The sequence below is a fragment of the Neopsephotus bourkii genome, unplaced genomic scaffold (assembly GCF_033783945.1).
Source record: "Neopsephotus bourkii isolate Nb327-2 ecotype Australia unplaced genomic scaffold, CSIRO-AGI_Nbou_v1 NB_1634, whole genome shotgun sequence".
NCBI classification, from domain to species: domain Eukaryota; kingdom Metazoa; phylum Chordata; class Aves; order Psittaciformes; family Psittacidae; genus Neopsephotus; species Neopsephotus bourkii.
The window spans coordinates 5,173,763-5,194,773 of NW_026902109.1; the positions used below are offsets into that span (position 1 = coordinate 5,173,763).

The 21,011-nt window shown below is 40.3% G+C and overlaps 1 protein-coding gene across 4 annotated transcripts in view; it reads left to right on the plus strand.

Annotated features, from left to right (window-relative positions):
* The window catches only part of CTNNA3 (catenin alpha 3), a 739,429-nt gene that overhangs the window by 442,801 nt on the left and 275,617 nt on the right, over positions 1-21,011 (plus strand). For all 4 annotated transcript variants that reach the window (XM_061373990.1, XM_061373992.1, XM_061373991.1 and 1 more), the window contains exons 14-15: positions 10,590-10,682; positions 14,166-14,347. In XM_061373990.1, the coding sequence (XP_061229974.1) occupies positions 10,590-10,682; positions 14,166-14,347 (275 nt within the window). The remainder of the gene's footprint in view (positions 1-10,589; positions 10,683-14,165; positions 14,348-21,011) is intronic.

Genomic DNA, 21,011 nt, shown 5'->3' on the forward strand with positions numbered 1-21,011 from the left:
CTTTAGTTCCGATCTCTTACTTGTACAACTGACTTTTCCTGCCCGTATTCAGTACTTTGCATTTGTTTCTACTGTACTGTCTTCCTTTCTCAGGCAGATTGTCAGGATACATTACATTTTAACATGGGTCTCTAATTCACCTACAGATTTAGTAAGCCCACTCTATTCCATTGTACAAAGTTTCCATGAAAATGTACTTAGTGCAGATGTCTTGAATTCTACTTGATAACACTGTCATTTTGACAGACTAATTTTGGTAACTGTTTTGGAGTATAATTTTTTAACCAGTTATGTGCAAACTTTATCATAGGTTTATCTAGAACTGTCGTGGTTTAAGCCCAGCTGGCAACCCAGAACCACATAGCTGCTCACTCACACCCCACCGGCCCCCTTCCTCCTCCTGCTCCCAGAGGGACAGGGAGGAGAATCGAAAGAATGCAACTCCCACGGGTTGAGATAAGAACAGTCCAGTAACTAAGGTATAACACAAACCACTGCTGCTACCACCAGTAATAATAATGATAAGGGAAATAACAAGGGAAGAGAATACAACTGCTCAACACTCACCAACCGGTACCCAGCCTGACCCAAGCAGTGATCTAGCCCTTCCGGGTAACTGCCCCCCAGTTTATATACTGGGCATGACATGCTGTGATATGGAATACCTCTTTGGTCAGTTTGGGTCAGGTATCCTGTCTCTGCTTCCTCCTGGCTTCCCCTCCTCCCTGGCAGAGCATGAGACTCAGAAAGTCCTTGGTCAGAGTAAACATTACTGAGCAGCAATGAAAAACATTGCTGTTATCAGCACTGTTCCCAGGCTGAAAGTAAAAAACATAGCACTGCACTAGCTACTGAGAAGGAAAAAAATTACTGCTAGTGCTTAACCCAGGACAAGAACCTATTTCACTACTTTACTGAATAGGAGGTCATGTGAAAGCATGCAAAAACTTTTGCCTCTATCCATAAAAGGGATAAAACATGTATCGGGATGGTTTGTTTTCATTGCCAAAATTCAAATTGTTCAGAAGATTTGAAACCAGATGTAGTTTAATATTTACTGACTGTGAAAGGGTTTTACTGAAATTATTCATGTGCCTAAGCAGTTTCCACAAAAATGTAAAATAATGGCAGCCAGCACCATTGACAAACTAAATGAATCTCATTAATACTTTTCTAACAAGTATTTATCAAAGGTGTTTTTTCTTTCAGGAAAACCAGTCTGTATTCTACTCTGTTCTAGTAAGAAAGACCTCTTTTGAGAGAAAATTGTATCCATTTCCATGGGATAAAAACATTACTGATCATTTCCAGTTACTGATCGATTTAACCATAACCAACCTAAATTGATTATTTAGATTCATTAGTTCTTACTGTTCACTTACTGTTCTAGTCAGCTAATACTGGCAATTTCTGAAAGACCACTTTCACCCCATGCAGTCAAGCAAGATTTTATTGAGTCTCAGTTGGCTGCAGTTATTCTGCTTTTTATGTACCTTAATTAAAAGTAAGGGAAGTGTGGTTTTATGATCTTGAGATGTGCAGTGAGCTTCTCCAGAATTTCCTAGTTGTTTAAGCAAATGCACCCTGATTTATTGCTGCTAGAATAATCAGAGTATTAGAAAATGTGACCAATGAGAGAAACACTGAATGGATTAGTCTTAATTAACCTAGTGAATAGAGCAACAGAAGGGGAGAAAGAAGGGTAAGATTTCATAGCTGTTTTTCGGTTACATAAAATGTTGCACAAGACATGGTTCAGTGCTGGACTTGGAAGTCCTGGGGTAATGGTTGGACTTGATGATCTTGAAGGTCTTTTCCAACCCAGTTGATTCTGTGATTCTAAGGAGAAAATGTCTCTTATATGTTCATCATAGTGGATACAAAGAGAGTAGGCTCTAACTGCATGTGGGAGGATTCAGTCTAGACATTTGAAAACCAAATTCTGTGAGTAAGAATTTGCTAAATTTCCACAGATACTGAAGAAGTTGTGTCTTTGTATCATTTTTATTTACAGTAGTATTTGTTTGTAAAGGACAGAGTTATGCTGAATATCTCCCCTTCCATTTCACTGGCCACCAGAGGCTGTCAAAGCTGCTTATTGTGAAAAAATAGGTAAAGGAAATACTGATCAGAAAAAAATCTCATTTGATGTGTTAGAGGGAGTATTCATTGCTGCCTTGTTTCACATATCTTCATGTCATGAAACCTTCCCAAGTTAAACCATTTCACATACAAACCCAAGAATTTTCCATGAACTGTTAAATGCATTAGTAATAATGCACCTATAACTAAAAAGATGTTGGTCTATGATTCTCTTTAGCACCTGTAAAAAATGTAACAAAATCATGTAATGAGTAATTTGTTCAGAAACAACGCCTAAAATAGTGTTCTTTGAGGGGTGGTTGGATGTGTGTATGTGCTTAATTCCACTTCACTTACGGACCCTAGTTTATAATAAAGTGGAATTTAATTACTGATTTGTGGCATAAAGGCTGGTTTGCACAATGACATGCTTAATGGGTTATTTAATTCCATGTCAACTGGTAGTGATTGCTCAGTAGAGCAGTTACTGGTTACTGAATGACTAAATGTGGCTGGATGCTTGTCCTGGGCTTCAGAAGCATCTGGATAATTAAAAGCAGGAATTAAACTAATGGATATATGATTCATGGCTAGGGTGGTTTTATTTTCAGTGTCTTAGTGTCTCAAGGAACATCTGCTAAAACAGAGAAGTTTACATTTCAGCACAAAGTCATAGCTGGAGAATGTGTGGGAAGGATGATGGTAGTGATACCTGTGCATTCAGAAGTTGGCTATTCATTTAGGTTGTGTATTTTCACAGTCATGTACAAGTTTTTGGTTGACAGGCTTTTTCTATGTACCTTTTTTAAGACACTATATTTTACATGCAGGTCATATAGTAGAGTCAGTTGAGACAGAAGAGACTTGAAGAAATGTTGAGATTGTTGAGATTTTTTTTAAATTTCTTTAATAGAAACAGATGGATTTGGCACATTAGCGAAAATTTTTGATGCAGGAGATGCTATTGGTCAGGCTTTATTCATCTGATAAACCTACATTTCTTACAGAATTCGGAATTGTTTGCTCTATCTCTTGTTTCTTGTCCTTTCTGAGCACTGAGATGTCTTTTTAAGACCGTCAGACTTTGAGATCTTCACTGCACCTATTTTGACTTTAAAATACTGATGATTTCCAAGTGCAGTTTCAGTTTTCTTACTTGTATTCAGTCAGCCATGAAACACTTTTTTTTTTTTGTTTTGGCTTTGAGAATGAGACTTTGGGATATACTATCCATCATAAAAAAGTTGGGTTTTCTAGGAAGGAAAGGAAGTTCTGCAGGCAGGAAGGCTGTATCACATGTTTTCAAAGCATAGTTCACAGAAGTGTATTTGTCGTACTGCACCTAAAATACAGCTTTACAGCAAAGAGGTGTAACTTAGAAAATAGGTGCTAAAATTCTCTGTGCCAGCTTACTCAGCTATGACAACTTTACAGTTTTTACTTCAAATGGGTTTTCAGAAGGCAGTTCTCAAAAATTTCACTTCAGACTTTTAAACTGGACTCCTCTGCTCACATCCTTCCTATATCTCAGGCCATTTATTGAGAAAACTATTATCTTAATGTATGCTCAGTGAGAACTGAAAACAGGCATTGTCACATAAAGTCAGGTTATTGATGTATCTGTTTCTAATGGTGATTACTCTTTTTTGTCTTAATCTCCTGGAATTAAGGAGATCAAGACAAAACCAAGTTGGCTTCTTGTTAAACAAGCAAAGGAAACCTCCTAGCATCCAGTAGACATAAGGTGAATTTTGCACTATACTATGAGTTCAAGGCATTTGTTATTTTTAAAACCTAAACTGTTTACCATATAACTTAATCTTGTTTTATTGAAAATATTTTAATCTTTCAGTGTTGAGGATCATCATTTGCTCTTAATTAAACTGATTGGTCTTCACCAAAGTTTGTTTTCACCCCTAACCTTACATGAAATTATAATTTACATATATAAAATATAGTTTTCACAACTTTTTCTATTAGTAACCACAACTGTTTATCACCTGCATTTGAAAATAAAATATCTGTAATGTGTATAGGCTATGGCAGGATAATGATTTTACTATTACTTGATGACAAATTCCGTGCCAGGAGTTGGTGAAAATACTGCTAGCAGAGTTCTGATCTCTGGTTTAATTAATCATCGTAAGCTTTATATTCATAATATTACAAATAATGTGCATGCAAAAGACTTAATTTTAAGGGAACTGCCAAGAATAGATTTAAAGAATAGACATGATAATTTTTAATGATAACTAGAGGGGATAGTATTAACCATAGCATTGAGCTATCACAATATTGACAAATGAATTAAAGCCACAGGTTTAAAATTTGTCCTTTATAATGTGGGGTTTATTGTTTTGAAAATAACACTCAAAGTAATTGGTTTTAGAAAAAAAACCCTAAAAGTGGTTTTATAGAATAGATAGCAACAATTACATAAAATTCTTACTAATGTAGTAAGGAAAAATAAATAATGCTTGCTCTATTCTGAGGGCCACGAAGATGATAAAAGGGAGGTCGAGCACCTCCCATATTAAGGCAGGCTGAGAAAGTTGGGGCTGTTCAGCCTGGAGAAGAGAAGGTGGCGTGGAGACCTCATAGCAGCCTTCCAGTATCTGAAGGGGGGCTACGAGGACACTGGAGAGGGCCTCTTCATCAGGGATTGCAGCAATAAGACAAAGGGTTAATGGGTTCAAACTTTAACAGGGGAAGCTTAGGTTAGATAAAAGGAAGAAATTCTTTACTTTGAGAGTGGTGAGGCACTGCAACAGGCTGCCCAAGAAGTTGTGAATCCTCCATCCCTGGCAGTGTTCAAGGCCATGTTGGACAGAGCCTTTGGTGACGTGGTCTAGTGTGAGGCTTCCCTGCCATGGCAGGGGGGTTGGAACTAGATGATCTTAACGTCCTTTCCAACCCTAACTATTCTATGATTCTATGTGATATCAGTATTATTCTCAGACTTAAGCTGAAACACACCACTGTACCAAGTTCTAGGAAGAAAAATAGAACTTACAGCTGAAACCAGTGCAGTAAGAAACTTTGTTTTGGAGAAAATGCTTTAGAGCATAGTCAAACACATAGTTCTATAAAGCTTGGATTAAAAATCAAATAAACCAAAGAGCACATTTATACCCAGTTTGGAAAGACTGGTCAAAGATCTAAAGGCTAAGGCCAGGCCTTGATTTTATTGATTACTCTCTCTAATGTCCTAGTAGAAAAGCAAGTAAGTATTAGAGAGTGTTTTTCATTTCATAGATGAAGAGGTAATGCATAGCCTGAAATCACCCATGCGCAGTAGTAACAACTTGCTATTGCAGTTTGAAGTTGAATACCAGGAAGGTGTAAAATTCATCAGTAATAGATATGGCTATAGATATGATTTCAAGTCTTCAGAGTGAGTCTTCAGTAGCAAAATCATAGAGAATGCAAATTTTGTTACAATCATTAAAATTTGGAAAGAAATGCACACCACCATGTAACATAGCATTATAGTCTTAAATGTGTAGTTACATATAGGGATGCATTTTTATAGGGGTGAACAACGACTTTCCAGAACTGACTGAAATCTCTCTTAGGATCTTGGGCAAAGAGGCTGGGACAGCTGGTCTGTCCTGTCTCACACCTTTGCTCTTTTTTAACAGCCAGCTGTTAAAAAATCTTGTTTGTAGACTGCTCAGGCTACATCTTACAATTCATTTCTCCCCTCCTCCAGCAGCCGTAGGGAAGACCATTCAGGAATTCTGCTCCTATAGTTGCTGGAAATCTTTTTCTAAATTTTCCTGTTCAGATGTTTTTTTGAACTCATTCAACCACTGTGCTTCATGCATGGCTTTTTAGGCTGTTGGCAGCCAGTCTTGCAAAGGACTTCATTATACCTGAACTTTCTTGCTTACATCTACGGGAAATTCCACACTTCATATGTCTTCATAGTGAAATTGCCGTTTATGTCTTGTATTCATCTTGTCACTGACTGCTTACACTCAACCCTCTTCCTCTTCTGTCACTTGCAATTGCCAAGACTCCAGTTTATGTCAGAGGTTATGTATAGTTATGTGAGAGCCCTAAATATTCTTAAATTCCTTCCTTGAAATTCTTATTCCAGCACTTATGCTCTGCTGTTCTTTCTGTACAAAATTTCTCATTATGGATGATAGCACCCTATCTTGTGTTACAAACTGGTAGTCCGTAGCAGTTCAAATATGCAGTAATGTTTTCTTACTGTAACATTCAGAGTGAATGTCGAATTCAAAACCATCAGAGAGTTGTGTTACGTTCAGTTTTCCCAGTATGGATTATCCGTATGTTTACACATGGAATACTCATATAAATATAGATAGACACATATATGTCTCAGGTATTTAATAAATAGTGAATCATGTAAGTAATATGAAAAATCGCAAATCTTGTATTACATAAAACAGCTTTCCAGGAGAGAAAACAATTGAGTGACTACTTTTACTGTCCTCATTCCTATGGCAACATTTTATCCCCCCCCCCCCTTCCAGTTTGATGCTTACTATGGTTTTGTGATTTCAGGTATAATAACTCAATAACTTCTTTCTCCTTTGAAACTTTGTCCTTAGTCTTCAATACCTGGATAAGTTATTTTTCTGAATTCTGCAGTACCACTAATTCAAAACCTGGGAAATCTGGACTTTAGAGAAAATCACTTTGGAAGACCTCAATGCTCAATGGCAGTGCACTCTTCTGGCTAGGAAAGTAGGCTTTCTACAAGAAACTTCTCATTGTAGCCATGAATAAATTTTACTCACCTGGAAAAGGTATATATATATTATTTAAAAGAGGGAAAAAAATAAAATTAAAAAATTCTGACAACATCTGGGCAGAGGGGCTCAAAGACGATCCCACTTGCACTCTAAACTCTGACCCAGTGGTCTAAATCCTGTCACTTACAAATAATGTGACTTGTCTCAAAATTATGAACCATTCTCCCCTGTCACAACATCTTCTGTTCCATGTTTTATAGAAGAAAAAAGCCAACCCAGTATTGGAAATGTGGGATGGTCAAACATTCCCAAGTGTGTGTTCACCCAGGAAGGAATGGTGCCTTACTGCCATGAATCCAACTTTATGATCACTGAGGGGGGGTGGGGGTGGGGGGGTGGAAATTGTAACTAACATTTGAAAAAACTTAAGAATCACAATGTATTTATGTTGTAACCAAGTATTGTGTACCTTTAAAAAGAGATTTCTTTTATCTGTAAATCTCTCACTGAATCAAGGCTATTATTAAATGCCTCAAGGACAGTGTAATCCTGAGAAGCTAAAGTTACTCTGTTTTAATACCTTTTCTGTTATTGTTCCTCTAATAAGAGTGTCTGTAAGTTTTTCAATTAAAGTAAGTTTTCTGTAGGGTTTTTTTTATTTTATCATATCCACCCATGACAAAACGTGATTTTTCTTCCACATTGCAGGTTTTCAAAAACTTCTTATGAAAGCAGCTTCTTACTATCTCTACTTCCAGGGGTGAAGCTGAGAGACTTCATCACATTGTTAGTCATTGCCTGAAAATAAATTTTTCTTTTCCTGCTTTACCAGCATACCATTATGCTCATCTTTACTCCCCAAATTGACTATCTGTTTTCTTGAGGAAATCTAGGTGTATTTTTCATCACCAGCTTTATATTTCTTCCAACATGTGCACCAGCTTAGAGTTTCTTATTTCTCACAGTGTTACCTCATAGAAAGTACTGTTTTCTTCAGTGAGGGAAATTCGTGTGCTCTTCAAGTAATGAAGTGCCATTTAAACCTTTATTCAAGGCTGATGTTGGAAGTCTAATGGCTTACATACCACATTCTGGCCACAGTGGTGCTTTCCCAAATGCCACCAAACTATGCAGGTGGATTTGTTTAGTTTAAGTAGTGCCATTACTGTGCTATGGACTAGAAATAAGGGAACAGAACTCTGCAGTGCCCCGGTCAACAGATCTTGTTTGCAAATAACTTGACAGTAAAAAAAGACAGTGAGAACATGTATCAATTCTGGATTTAAAAAATTACCTTTGACATGATTGAAAAAAAGGTTGACCAGGGTTTTTCTCTGCCTCACTTTTGGTAAGGTTATCTGATAGTTCTTCTCTTATCATGTCTCTCTTCATATGTCAGGCTTTTGGGAAACTAAGAACATCAGGATTTCTCCCTAATTGGAAGTCTAGATGTCAAGCTGGTAGTAGATCATTCAGTAGCAGATCTGTCACCAGTTGTGTATAGAATCTAGTTCTGTATATTTTTAGTTCTTTAAAATGTCAATGTACTTAATAAATTCGAGTTTCCCTATTGCATCATCAGAACAAGTACTATTTTTTTAAATAGTTCATAACCCCAAAAGTTTTGTGTGCCTGTGTGCAGTGTTTTCGTAATATGAGTATAGTTGCTTTTAATGTTTGGTTTTGGTTCTGTTTTTTTTTTAAAGTTTCCTTTGCAGAGCCATGTTCATTATGCTTTCTTTGCCTTTTTTACAAAGTTATTTATAATAAAATTCAGAACTTATGATGAAGAATATTTTTTAATAATATCTTGGTAAGTGGGAAGGAGGAAATAAATGTGCAGACCTGGATTGTATAGACAATTCCTCTTGTCAGAACTTAGACAATGTTTTTGATGGAGTTGCTGATGCATGGCTGAAGAAATTAGTACCCAAACCATATGTTTTCAAAACAGCTTCTTTTAACTAAGGGTACCTTAGAGAACATACAGTATACACAGTAAAAGTCAGCCCAAATCACTCATGTTTTAGAACTTATGAGGAAAAAAAAAAAAAAAAGCAAGAGGGAGGAACAGAATTAGGAAAGCATATTTAAGAGAGAAGGATAAAAATAGAATTTGCATTTTTCCCAGCGTATGTAGTAACTGAAGGATAATAGTTTAAGGTTTGTGGAAGGCTTATATGCTGAATAAAGTGGAAATGTATTTACCTAATGCTGTTGGGATTAACTTTCCATTATGAGGCAATAGGTTTATGTTAGTAATTGATATCTTCTTCCTATACACCTACAGGTGAAATCAGACTGCCCTAAGTAAACATTGCGAACAGTAGAAAAGGATAGCAGATTATCAGAATGTACATATGTATTTTTGTGTAATTAAACTGGTGTTGCTTAATTGGCAGTTGAGGTGACAAAAAGGGACAGTGGCATATGAAATAGTGCCATATAAATGAATAATTAGCAATTTAAGGCCACTTAATTTTTCCTTTAATATAGGACCTTGTGCTCCTTGATAGAATTGAGAAGTGACACATTCAAAACTGGTGGAGAGGTGCTCTTTCTCTCCCAGAGTACATAGCTGACTTGGAGCACTGTTTGGTGTCAGTGCAGCAATAAAATCAGCAGGATTCTGAAGCCTCATACTCCCACTAACTAAAAAATGTTAGGGTCTACTAGATCACCAGTGTTTAATATGAAGATGTGAGGGTAGGTGTATGAGTATTTCTGGGCAGTGAAAAGCAGTAGTAGGAAAGTAGACAGTAGGAAAGTAGAAAGTAGAAAAGTAGACAGTAGGAAAGTAGAAAGTAGAAAAATGTTTTTATTCTAAAAACTGAGGCATGCATTCTCATCATGTAAAGATTTCTTGTAAGACACCTTTGCTAGCAGCAGTAACACAGTATTAAATACAAAAGAGCTTCCCTAATGTCATGGTTTAAGCCCAGCCAGTAACTTAGAACCATGCAGCCACTTCAGCCACTTGCTCACTCTGTTTCTTCCTTCCTGCTCTTGGCAGGATGGGGAGGAGAATCTAAAGAATGTAAATCCCACAGGTTGAGGTAAGAACAGTTCAGTAACTAAGGTATAACACAAACCCACTACTGCTACCACCAATAATAATAATGGTAAGGGGAATAACAAGGGAAGAGAATATAAAACTTGAAAGGGAAGAAAAAAAACAAAGCCCAAGTGATGTACAATACAATTGCTCACTACTCACCCACCGATACCCCACCCAACCCAAGTGGCAGTCTGGGCCTTCTGGGTAACTCCCCCCAGTTTATCTACTGGGCATGACATGCTGTGGTATGGAATACCCCTTGGGCTAGTTTGGGTCAGGTGTCCTGTCTCTGCTTCCTCCTGGCTTCTTGTGCCCCTCCTCACTGGCAGAATATGAGAGTGTTTTAAAAGTCCTTGATCTGGGTAAGCATTACTTAGCAACAACTAAAACCAATGGTGTGTTACCAGCATCGTTCTCAGACTAAAGCCAAAACACAGCACTGCACCAGTTACTAAGAAGGAGAAAAATAACAGAACCCAGGACACTTAAGTACCAACTTTAAAAAGTCAGTGCTTTAATTAAAGCATGGCTATTCTGAACTAGTCAATGCTGTCTGACTAGTTGATTTTAATTAGCATTCAGTAACCAGTGCACTGCTAGGACAGGACTGACTTTTGTTTTTCAGACATTATTTTAAACCAAATTATAATACATGTTTGGAATTAATACTGAAGTTACTAATCACAAAAGAGAATAATCCATTTCTGTATTCTTTTTCCCAGACACCCGAGGAGCTAGAAGATGTATCCGATCTTGAAGAGGACCATGATGCACGTAGTCGTACAAGTATCCAGACTGAAGGGAAAACTGACAGAGTATGTATTATACCAGTTGATTTAAAAAATAATTTGATGACAGGAAAAATGCTAATAGTGATACTGCTCCTACAAAGCCACTTAAAGGCATGCAGCAAATCATTAAAATCTTTTTCAACTCTTAATAGATTTTTGAAAATGTGGTGAGGGCATAAAAGTGATGTGTATGATCTGAAAGAGTGAAAGACAGTGTAATTAAGTGGTAAACACTTGGTGCACACGTAAATTAGAAAAATTCTTAATGAATAAAATTCTACCACGTTACAGTTTCATAAATGTGTCTTGGTCTAATAGAAACTAGGTTTCTTTTGGTCTTATGCAATTGAAGCCTGCAATGCAACTCAACAAAAAAATAACCTCTATGTACAAGAAAATTCACATGCACAGAAGAGAAAGGGATATATATCTGGAAATTTAGCCATTCCAGTGCATGAGTTACAGGCATTTCCTGCTGTGTTCATGTGTGAACCTATTCTATAGTTTATTGCTTAACTGGGGAAATAATAAAGAAATGTGAAGAAATTCATACGGCATTGACAATTTCAGTGTTTCTGGAAGTGCTTAATCAGGTTTTCCTGTTGTATCCTCATTTAATCTAAGGACTTCAGTACATTACAGTTTATTGTATTAAAAAGCCTATTGTTTTTAAGCGCCTGAAAACATTTTTGAGATAGCAAAAGGTTTCTTAGTACAAAATAGATGCATTTAGCAAACAATATTCTTTATGTTTCAGTTTTAAATCATGTTTCAGCAAAACTGTATGTTCACAACTTTCTGAAGTGAAAAGATCCATGGGACCAGAAATGTCTACTTTATTATTTGTTTACTTAATGCCTAGAACAATAACATCTCTCTCACACTGGGTTAATTGTAGTATTATTCCCATTATGAAAATTACAAATTATAGAACTATCTGGGAAAAAGCAAAACTTCTCAGTATAAAAAGAGTTATGTGAAGAAAATGGCATTTTAATTCACATCTGTTTTTCAGGATGCATAGTTTTTAATTCAACAAAACCAAATATTTTCTTTATTAAGACCCAATAAACATAATTGGCAACTAAAATATACTACCGGCCCTTTTCAATTTAAAATACTCTTTGGAAATGTTAGCACATTTTCCCCATGTTACAGGCTGAAATTTCTATTGTAGTTAAGAAAGGCAAGGTTTTCCTTCAAAATGTTAACCACATAGGATGCTTTCAACTTGTTTGGAACAGCTACAGATGCTTGTGCTTGCATATTTTCATAAATACCCCATAATAAAAGCACTTGAAGTTTTTCCTCTTACAGGGAGAACAGAAGTTGAAGTTTGTAGATGTTTACTGTCACAGTGTAGTAACAAAAGATCCACTAAACCTTTAAAAGATCATGTTTACATATGTGGTCTTCCACTTCTCAGTTTAAACAGAGTACTACTTTAAAGGGAATGGGGTTTGGGACAAAAAAATAAAAACAACTGATAGGTAACACCTATTTCCAGATGACTACATGAAACAGTAAGTAAATGCTGAAGACTGTTGTAGGTAGGGATCTGGGTACTGAGAATCAGAGGCATAGTTTATTGCTGCGGAGAGGTACCTTCGGCATATGGTTTTCTGTGTATTACACACGTAATATATAATTTGTACTGCCCGTGAATTTGGTGGGGAGGTGGAAGTGACCATTATTTATAGATAAACTATAGTTAATACATCTGAAAAAACACCAGCAACAGTATTTTAACAGTATAGGATGTGCATTTCTATTTTTTTTCTATTTCTCCTCAAAATAATACAGTTACTGTAAATGTTCCTTTTGGGGGTATCTAGATAGCAGTCATTGCTTAATGCCTCATTCTGTATCTTTATTTGGGAACAATTTTCCTATATTTTAGATTATATCAGGGCCATAACTGGTGCATTACACCCAAAAATAATAGAAAATTATAGCTTGAATTAAAGTAGGTACATGTCCTCTCAGCCTAAATCAACATATTGACAAAACCTTCATGAACATTTTTCTTAAACAAGTGTTTGAACAAATGTATTTTCTGCTGCAGCAACCATGAACAATGATTTAAGGTTTCTTTTTTTGGACTGCTTTTTGATAACGGTATTTGAAGATTTATACCTAGAACCTATTTAGCAATATGAATGTCGTGGTTTAAACCCAGCCAGACAGCTTTTTCACTCGCTCCCCCCCTTCTTGCTCTCCCCCTGCTCCCGGAGGGATGGAGAGGACAATCAAAAAGAATGCAACTCCCATGGGTTGAGATAAGAACAGTTTAGTAACTAAGGTATAACACAAATCACTACTGCTACCACCAATAATAATAATGATAAAGGAAATAACAAGGGAAGAGAACACAACACCTCAGCACCAGCTGACCAATAACTCGCCCCTCCCAGCCCAACCAAGCACCGACCGATACCTCCTCCAACCCTGCAGTCACCTATCCCTTCCGGGTAAGTCCCAGTTACCTCCTCAGCATGACATGCTGTGGTATGGAATACCTTTTTGGTCAGTTCGAATCAGGTGTCCTGTCTCTGTTTCCTCCCTGCTTCTCCTCCTCCCTGGCAGAGCATGAGGCTCACAAAGTCCTTGGCCAGACCATCAGTGTTATCAGCTCTGTTCCCAGGCCGAAAGTCAAAACACAGCACTGCACCAGCTACCAAGAAGGAGAAAAATGACTGCTACTGCTGAACCCAGGACAATATAGAATCTGTATAGGGAAGGTAGTTTTTAAGGCTTAGATAGGTGTTGTCTTGGTTTTTGTTCTGCGCTAGATTTCTGTGCTATTGCAAGGCTTTTGCATGCAGCGGTAACACTAAGAATGAGTGTTCCAGAAGTGAGATGGCAAGATTGCAGAGTAACCTTTTTTCCTTTTTAAGCTCTTTCTTTTGGGTGTTTCCACTATAGTAATTCAATTTATTTGTACATATCCCTCTCAATACTAGTTTGCGTAACAGCACTCTGGATTCCTCTTGCTTTGTCAATTTGTTTTTCCATTTTATGGATGGTAGATAATATTTTATAAACAAGAATATTTATTGTTTAATTGTAGCAAAACAGTGTGTTAATAGTTGCTGTATGTAACTGAGTTCTTCATGGCCTGTGGTGCAAGAGATGGACCACTTCACAGAGAAGGTGCTCAGTATACAGTAGAGCCATCAAGACAAAGAGACCAAAAGATTTTGCTTCCAGTGGCAGAGGTATTATGAAGGGGCAGGACTGCCATATGGCCACATAATATCTTAGCCCGTCTACTTATTACTAATGGTTTCACAGACACCACAGCCCCTGTTACATGGAAGTAATTTATTCAGCTCAACCCAGTGATAGCATATAGATCTTAAAATCCAGAAGTGCTCAGGCTGGGACAGTTAGCTCAGGCCACAGTATGTTTAAACTACATATTTAATAATATCCAGAGATTTAGTTTTAAAAAAGAAAAATAGCCAGACATAAAAGTTTTGCAAATCAAATTATTTTATGTTTCAGGCAAAGATGACTCAACTGCCAGAGGCTGAAAAGGAAAAGATAGCTGAGCAAGTGGCTGACTTCAAAAAAGTCAAGAGTAAGCTTGATGCAGAGATTGAAATATGGGACGATACTAGCAATGACATCATTGTTTTGGCCAAGAGGATGTGTGTGATTATGATGGAGATGACTGACTTCACAAGGTAATTATGCAAAAAAAAGGTATTTCAGTATTTATAAATATTGGAGGCCATTTTCATATTGTTACAGCAGGAAATATGCAGATTCTTAATGTCAGGCATCATTACAAAATTGAGTACCTAAGCTAATGTAGTTACTGTTGGCACACTAGCTAGTAGTACTGAAAGGCTGGAAGGGAGGTTTGAAGTTTTGAACTATATTTGTCATAGAATCATAAAATAGTTAGGGTTGGAAAGGATCTTAAGATCACCTAGTTCCAGTCCCCCTGCCATGGCAGGGACGCCTCACACTAGACCATGTCGCCCAAGACTCTGTCCAGCCTTGGTTGAACAGGCATGGAGTATTTACAGGCATGGTGTATTTACAGTTTCTTTGGGCAACACCTTCCAGTGCCTCACCACTCTCAAAGTAAAGAACTTTTTCCTTATATCTAACCTAAACATCCCCTGTTTCAGTTTGGACCCATTACCCCTCGTCCTGTCACTACAGTCACTAATGAGGAGTCCTTCCCCACCATCCTTCTAGGCCCCCTTCAGATACTGGAAGTCTGCTATGAGGTCTCCATGCAGTCTTCTCCAGGCTGAACAGCCTCAGCTTTCTCAGCCTATCTTAATACAGGTGGTGCTCAACCTCCCTTATCATACTTGTGGTCCTCCTCTGGACTTGTTCCAACAGCTCCACGTCCTTCTTACGTTGAGGATGCAGAACTGCACACAGTACTCTAAGTGAGGTCTCACAAGAGCAGAATAAAGGGGCAGGATCACCTCCTTTGACCTGCTGGTCATGCTGCTTTTGATACAGCCTAGGATAAAGTTGGCCTTCTGGGCTGTGAGCGCACGCTGCTGGCTCATGTTCAGTTTCTCATCAACCAATACCCCCGAGTCCTTCTTCGCAGGGCTGCTCTGGATCTCTTCTCTGCCCAACCTGTAGCTGTGTCTGGGATTGCTCCGACCCAGGTGTAGGACCTTGCACTTGGCATGGTTAAACTTCATGAGGTTGGCATTGGCCCACCTCACAAGCATGTCAATTTCCCTCTGGATGGCATTCCTTCCCTCCAGCATATCAACCGAACCATACAGCTTGGAGTCATCGGCAAACTTGCTGAGGGTGCACTCAATCCCACTGTCCATATCGCTGACAAAGATGTTGAACAACATCAGTCCCAACACCGACCCCTGAGGGACACCACTTTTTATTGGTCTTTAGTTGGACATTGAGGCATTGACCACAACTCTTTGCATGTGGACATCTAGTCATTTCTTTATCCACCAAGTAATCCATCCATCAAATTGATGTCTCCAGTTTAGAAACAATTATGTTGTGTGGGACAGCATTGAACACTTTGCACAAGCCCAGGTAGATGACATTAACTGCTTTACCCCTGTCCATCAGTTCTGTATCCCTATCATAGAAGGCCACCAAATTGGTCAGATAGATTTCCCCTTAGTGAAGCCATGTTGGCTGTCACCAACCACCTCATTGTTTTTCATGTGCCTTAACATGCTTTCCAGGAGAATCTGCTCAAAGATTTTTCCAGGCACTGAGGTGAGACTGACTGGCCTGTAATTCCCCAGGTCATCCATTTTCCCCTTCTTGACAATGGGGGTTATATTTCCCTTTTTCCACTAGTAGAGTATTCCACCTGACTGCCACAATTTTCCTAATATGATGTGCAATGGCTTAGCAGCTTCATTCGCCAGCTCCTTGTCGTGGTTTAACCCCAACCAGAAAACTTGTTCACTCACTCCCCCCGCCTTCTTGCCCCCCCCCCCTATTCTCGGAGGGACGGAGAGGAGAATCAAAAAGAATGCAACTCCCATGGGTTGAGATAAGAACAGTTTAGTAACTAAGGTATAACACAAATCACTACTGCTACCACCAATAATAGTAATGATAAAGGAAATAACAAGGGAAGAGAATACACCACCCCATCACCAGGCGACCGATAACTTGCCCCCCCAGACCGATCAAGCACCGACCGATACCTCCTCCAACCCTGCAGTCCACCTAGCCCTTCTGGGTCCCTCCCAGTTACATCCTGGGCATGACGTGCTGTGGTATAGAATACTTCTTTGGTCAGTTTGGGTCAGGTGTCCTGTCTCTGCTATCTCCCGGCTTCCCCTCCTCCCTGGCAGAGCATGAGGTTCACAAAGTCCTTGGCCAAACCGAAACATCATTTTTATCAGCTTTGTTCCCAGCCCGAAAGTCAAAACACAGTACTGCACCAGCTACCAAGAAAGAGAAAAAATGACTGCTAGTGCTAAACCCAGGACACTCCTTCAGGACCATGGATGGATTTCATCAGGTCCCAAGGACTTGTGCACATTCAGGTTCTTAAGATGATCTCAAACCTGATCCTCTCCTACAGTGGGCCTAAGTTCTTCATTCTCACAGTCCTTGCATCTGCCTTCGGCGGTGTGGTCAGAGCACTTGCCAGTGAAGACTGAGGCAAAGAAGTCATTGAGAACCTCAGCCTTCTCCAAATCCAGGGTAGCCAGCTGTCCCGATAGCTTCTGGAGAGGGCCCACATTATCCCTAGTCTGTCTTTTATTTGCCACATACCTATAGAAGCCCTTTCCATTATCTTTCACATCCCTTGCCAGACTCCATTCTGACTGGGCCTTAGCTTTCCTTATCTGGTCCCCAGCTTCCGTTACAACATCCATGTATTCTTCCCAGGCTTCCTGTCTTCGCTTCCACCTTCTATAAACTTCTTTTTTCCCCTCTAAGTTTTCTCAGCAGCTCATTATCCATCAGTGGAGGTCTCCTGGCCTTCTTGCTCCATTTCCTTCTTGTCAAGACACCAATGCTCCGGAGCTTGGAGCAGGTGATCCTTGAATATCAACCAGCAGTCTTGAGCCCCCCTGCCCTCTAGGGCTTTTTCCTAGGAACCTTACTGAGCAGGCTTCCGAAGAGGCCAAACTCTGCTGTCTTGGAGCCCAGTGCAGTGAGCTTGCTGCATGCTTTTCTCACTGTCCTGAGGATCTTGCACTTGACCATCTCATTATCTCTACAGCCAAGGCTTCCCTACAATCAGCCCCTCGCTGTTGGTGAGCACAAGGTCAAGCATGGCACCTCTCCTAGTTGGCTCCTCTGTTACTTGCAAGAGTAAGTTGTCTTCCACACAACCGAGGAACCTCCTGGACTGCTTGTACCAGGCCATACCATACCCTCAAGAAGGTATTAGCATGTTTGAAGTCCATCGTGAGGACAAGGGCATGCAATCGTGAGATTGCTCCTATCTGTAGAGTGCTTCATCCACCGAATCCTCCTGATCAGGCGGTCTGTAACAGATCCCCTATCACGGTTCTCCCTTTGACCCTGACCCACAAAATCTCTGTTGACTGATCACCTGTCCCTAGATGGAGTTCCATTCTTTCCAGCCTGTCACTGACACAAATAGCAACTCCCCCTCCCCGTCTGCCTGGCCTGTCTTTATTCTGAACAGCTCATAACCTTCCATTCCAACACTCCAATCATAGGAGCCATCCCACCATGTTTCTGTGATGCCAATGATATCATATCCCTGTAGCCAGAGTGTGGCGATGGATCAATGACCCCTCCCCCAACACATCTAGTTTAAACCCACCTTGACCAGCCTGGCAAGTCTCCCGCCAAAGAAGCTCTTCCCCTTCTTTGTCAGCAGCTCCACCATCCTCCAGTAGATCTGGCCTCCCAAAATGAGTCCCATGTTCTAAATAACCAAACTCCTGACTATGGCACCACCATTCTAACCATTTATTAACCTGCCAAATCCACCTGGCCTTTTCAAGCTCCTTCCCTTTGACCTGGAGGATTGATGAAAAAAACTATCTGAGCTCCAGAACCCCAAGCCACCTCTCCCAGGGCTCTGGAGTCCTTCTTAATGTTGTCCAGGCTACTGCTATCTGTATCGCTAGCACCCACATGAACCACTAGAAGTATGTAATAGTATTACATGCCTAGACCAGGCAGCCTCTCAGCAACATCCCTGATCCGAGCCCCTGGTAGGCAACACCTCCCTCAAGACTGGGTCAGGAAGACACATGGGTGCCTCTGTGCCCTTCAAAGTAGAGTCACCTGCTACTATAACCCTCCACTCTTTCCTGGGTGCACCAGCAGTGGTCCTCTTTACTGGTGCATCAGCAGGTTGTTCATTTGGTGCGGTGTGTGTTTCCTTGTTAGCTCCCTGCAGAGCTGTGAATCAGTTCTACGTGGGGAAATCAGATTTTGGAGGAAGACCTTTGCTTGTAATTCTCCTCTTCCTCCTTTCTTTGTGTTGTTTTTATATTTGTTACTAGCTCCCAGCTTCCTGGATTAATGCCCTCCTTTTCTGTATGCCCTGTGGTGGACACTTGAGGCTCCTGCACAGTTTGGGCCTGGAGCAAGCAGTCCAGTTCCCTCTCAGCTTCCCTGACATCTTTCAGCCTACTGACAGTGTCCCGCAGCTCAGGCCCTGCTGCAGGAGGATCTCCACCAGGGCACACTGAGTGCAGCCCTGTCAGTTATGCACTCCTGCCTCCATAGACAAATGGAAGCATCAGTTACACTCAGAGGTCTGCGCTGCAGCCTCCCCTCTCACCGACTGTGTCTGGTTCCGATACTGCCACTGCTGGGGCATCCAGAGCAGAGTTCCCAGACCAGGCCCTGGCCCTGAGGCGAGCGCTCCCCATCCTGTTTGCTACCCACTCACACTGCTGGGGCAAACTGCTGCACCACGCCCTGCTCCAGCGTTCCTGGTCGCTCACACACCCCTTTGCTGTGTTCTACCTGCTCCGGGCAGCGCCGTCCCTCCTGGCACCGGCCCCTCTGGGTCCCTGCTCGCATCAGCAAATCTGTGGGCTTCTGGGCAAGACCTTTCGAGGTGTTGAGGCTCCCCCAGTGGCTCTCACTGCTCAGAACTGAGGCTCCTGGAAGCGGGGTTCCCCCTTGCTCCAGGATTGAAGGCTCCTCTATGGAGATACCCACCTCGTCCTTAATTTGTGTGGGTTTTTTTTCTTTTCATTCTTTTATTCATTTGGTTGTTTGGGAGTTTTGCACATTTTTCAGCGCTTTATTTCTGCTCCCAGTGCAAGGGAAAAAGTAACAAAATTATCCTGATTTAAACTTGTAGTATTGTCTCATTGGTTGTTCTACTTGTACTATATCATGCTGTCAGGCATAAAACATACTATACAGAGCAGTATACTGTCTGGCAGTACACATTCAAACACATGCATTTTTATATCACATTATTCACTGTTGCTTTCGTCAGAACTGTATCATGCTGCTATATGTAGTTTTAAAGAATTAAGTGTCCCATAACAGACAGCTTTGTTGTCTGACCAGGTTGCTTAAAGCCCCATCCAGCTTGGCCTTGAACACTACCACGGATGGGCATCCACAGCTTCTCTGGGCAACCTGTGCCAATGCCTCACGACCCTCATAATGATTTTTTTTTTCCTAATATCTAATCTAAACCTACCCTCTTTCAGTTTAAAGCCATTCCCCTTTGTCCTGTCACTACAGCCCTTGCAAAAAGACCCTCTCCACAATTCTTGTAGGTCCCCTTTAAGTACTGGAAAGCTTCTCTGAGGTCTCCCTGGAGCCTTCTTTTCTCCATGACAGGGGGGTGGAACTAGATGATCTTAAGGTCCTTTCTAACCCTAACTGTTCTATGATTCTATAACACACCCAACTCTCTCAGCCTCTCTTTTGTTTGGAGCCGCAGAGATGAACACAGTACTCCAGGTGGGATCTCACAAGAAGTGGAGTATACAGGGAGAATCACTTCCCTCAACCTGCTGGCCACACTTCTTCGGATGCAGCCCAAGATATGGATGGCTTTCTGGGCTGAAGACACACATTGCTGGCTCATATTGAGCTTTTTGTCAGCCAGCACCCTCAAGTCCTTCTCCTCAGGGCTGCTCTCAATCCAGCCTTTGCCCAGCCTGTAGTTGTACATGAACACTGAAGAAATAAAAAGATTCTGACATTTTGTACTTGTTGCATCAGAAGCTACTCAGGCAAATAGTAAAATTCCTGTATTTGAGTCACTTGTTACCTAAGCTGATTTCTGTTTTCCTTCAAATATATTCCCTTGCATTCATTTTTATTTAATCTCAATAAGTGCTTTTGAAAGCTTTAATTTTTCAAGGTCATCTTGGCATCTGAGTGTGTTTGTGTGTCTGTATAATCCTGACCTGTATTATACTGCCTGTCACTTACCATCTTTCTTTAAGTATGCATAAGAGGTGCTTTATTAATTTATTCAAAGAGGCTAGGTATTTTCAGAGCACTTTATTGGGTCAGGGTCTATCCAAAAGTGGCTGTCTGCATCTGATTTGAATGCCTGCCGTGCAAAACTGTAAAGAAGAGGGTTTGTTTGGTTTTCTGGTACCTTAGGGATTCACTCAAGATAGCAGAACTTCTGGTTTCTGTGGCTGGAGGGAGTTTAAACTTAATTTTCACCTTCCAGAGTATTAGGCTATAAATTATCAGGAATTGTGGGAGATGCTTTAATACCATCCTGTGGATACTTTCCTGTGCAGAAGAGGAATTTGCTTGGCTAGCGTTTAGGGATTTCAATTGCTTTTCCAAAAACTTCATGTGTATTTGTCTGTTAGATATTCATTGGATAGTTTGGGGACAGGAAGATGAGTATGAGGTTTCTCTCCTTTCCACAAAGCCATCATCTCTATAGTCCTT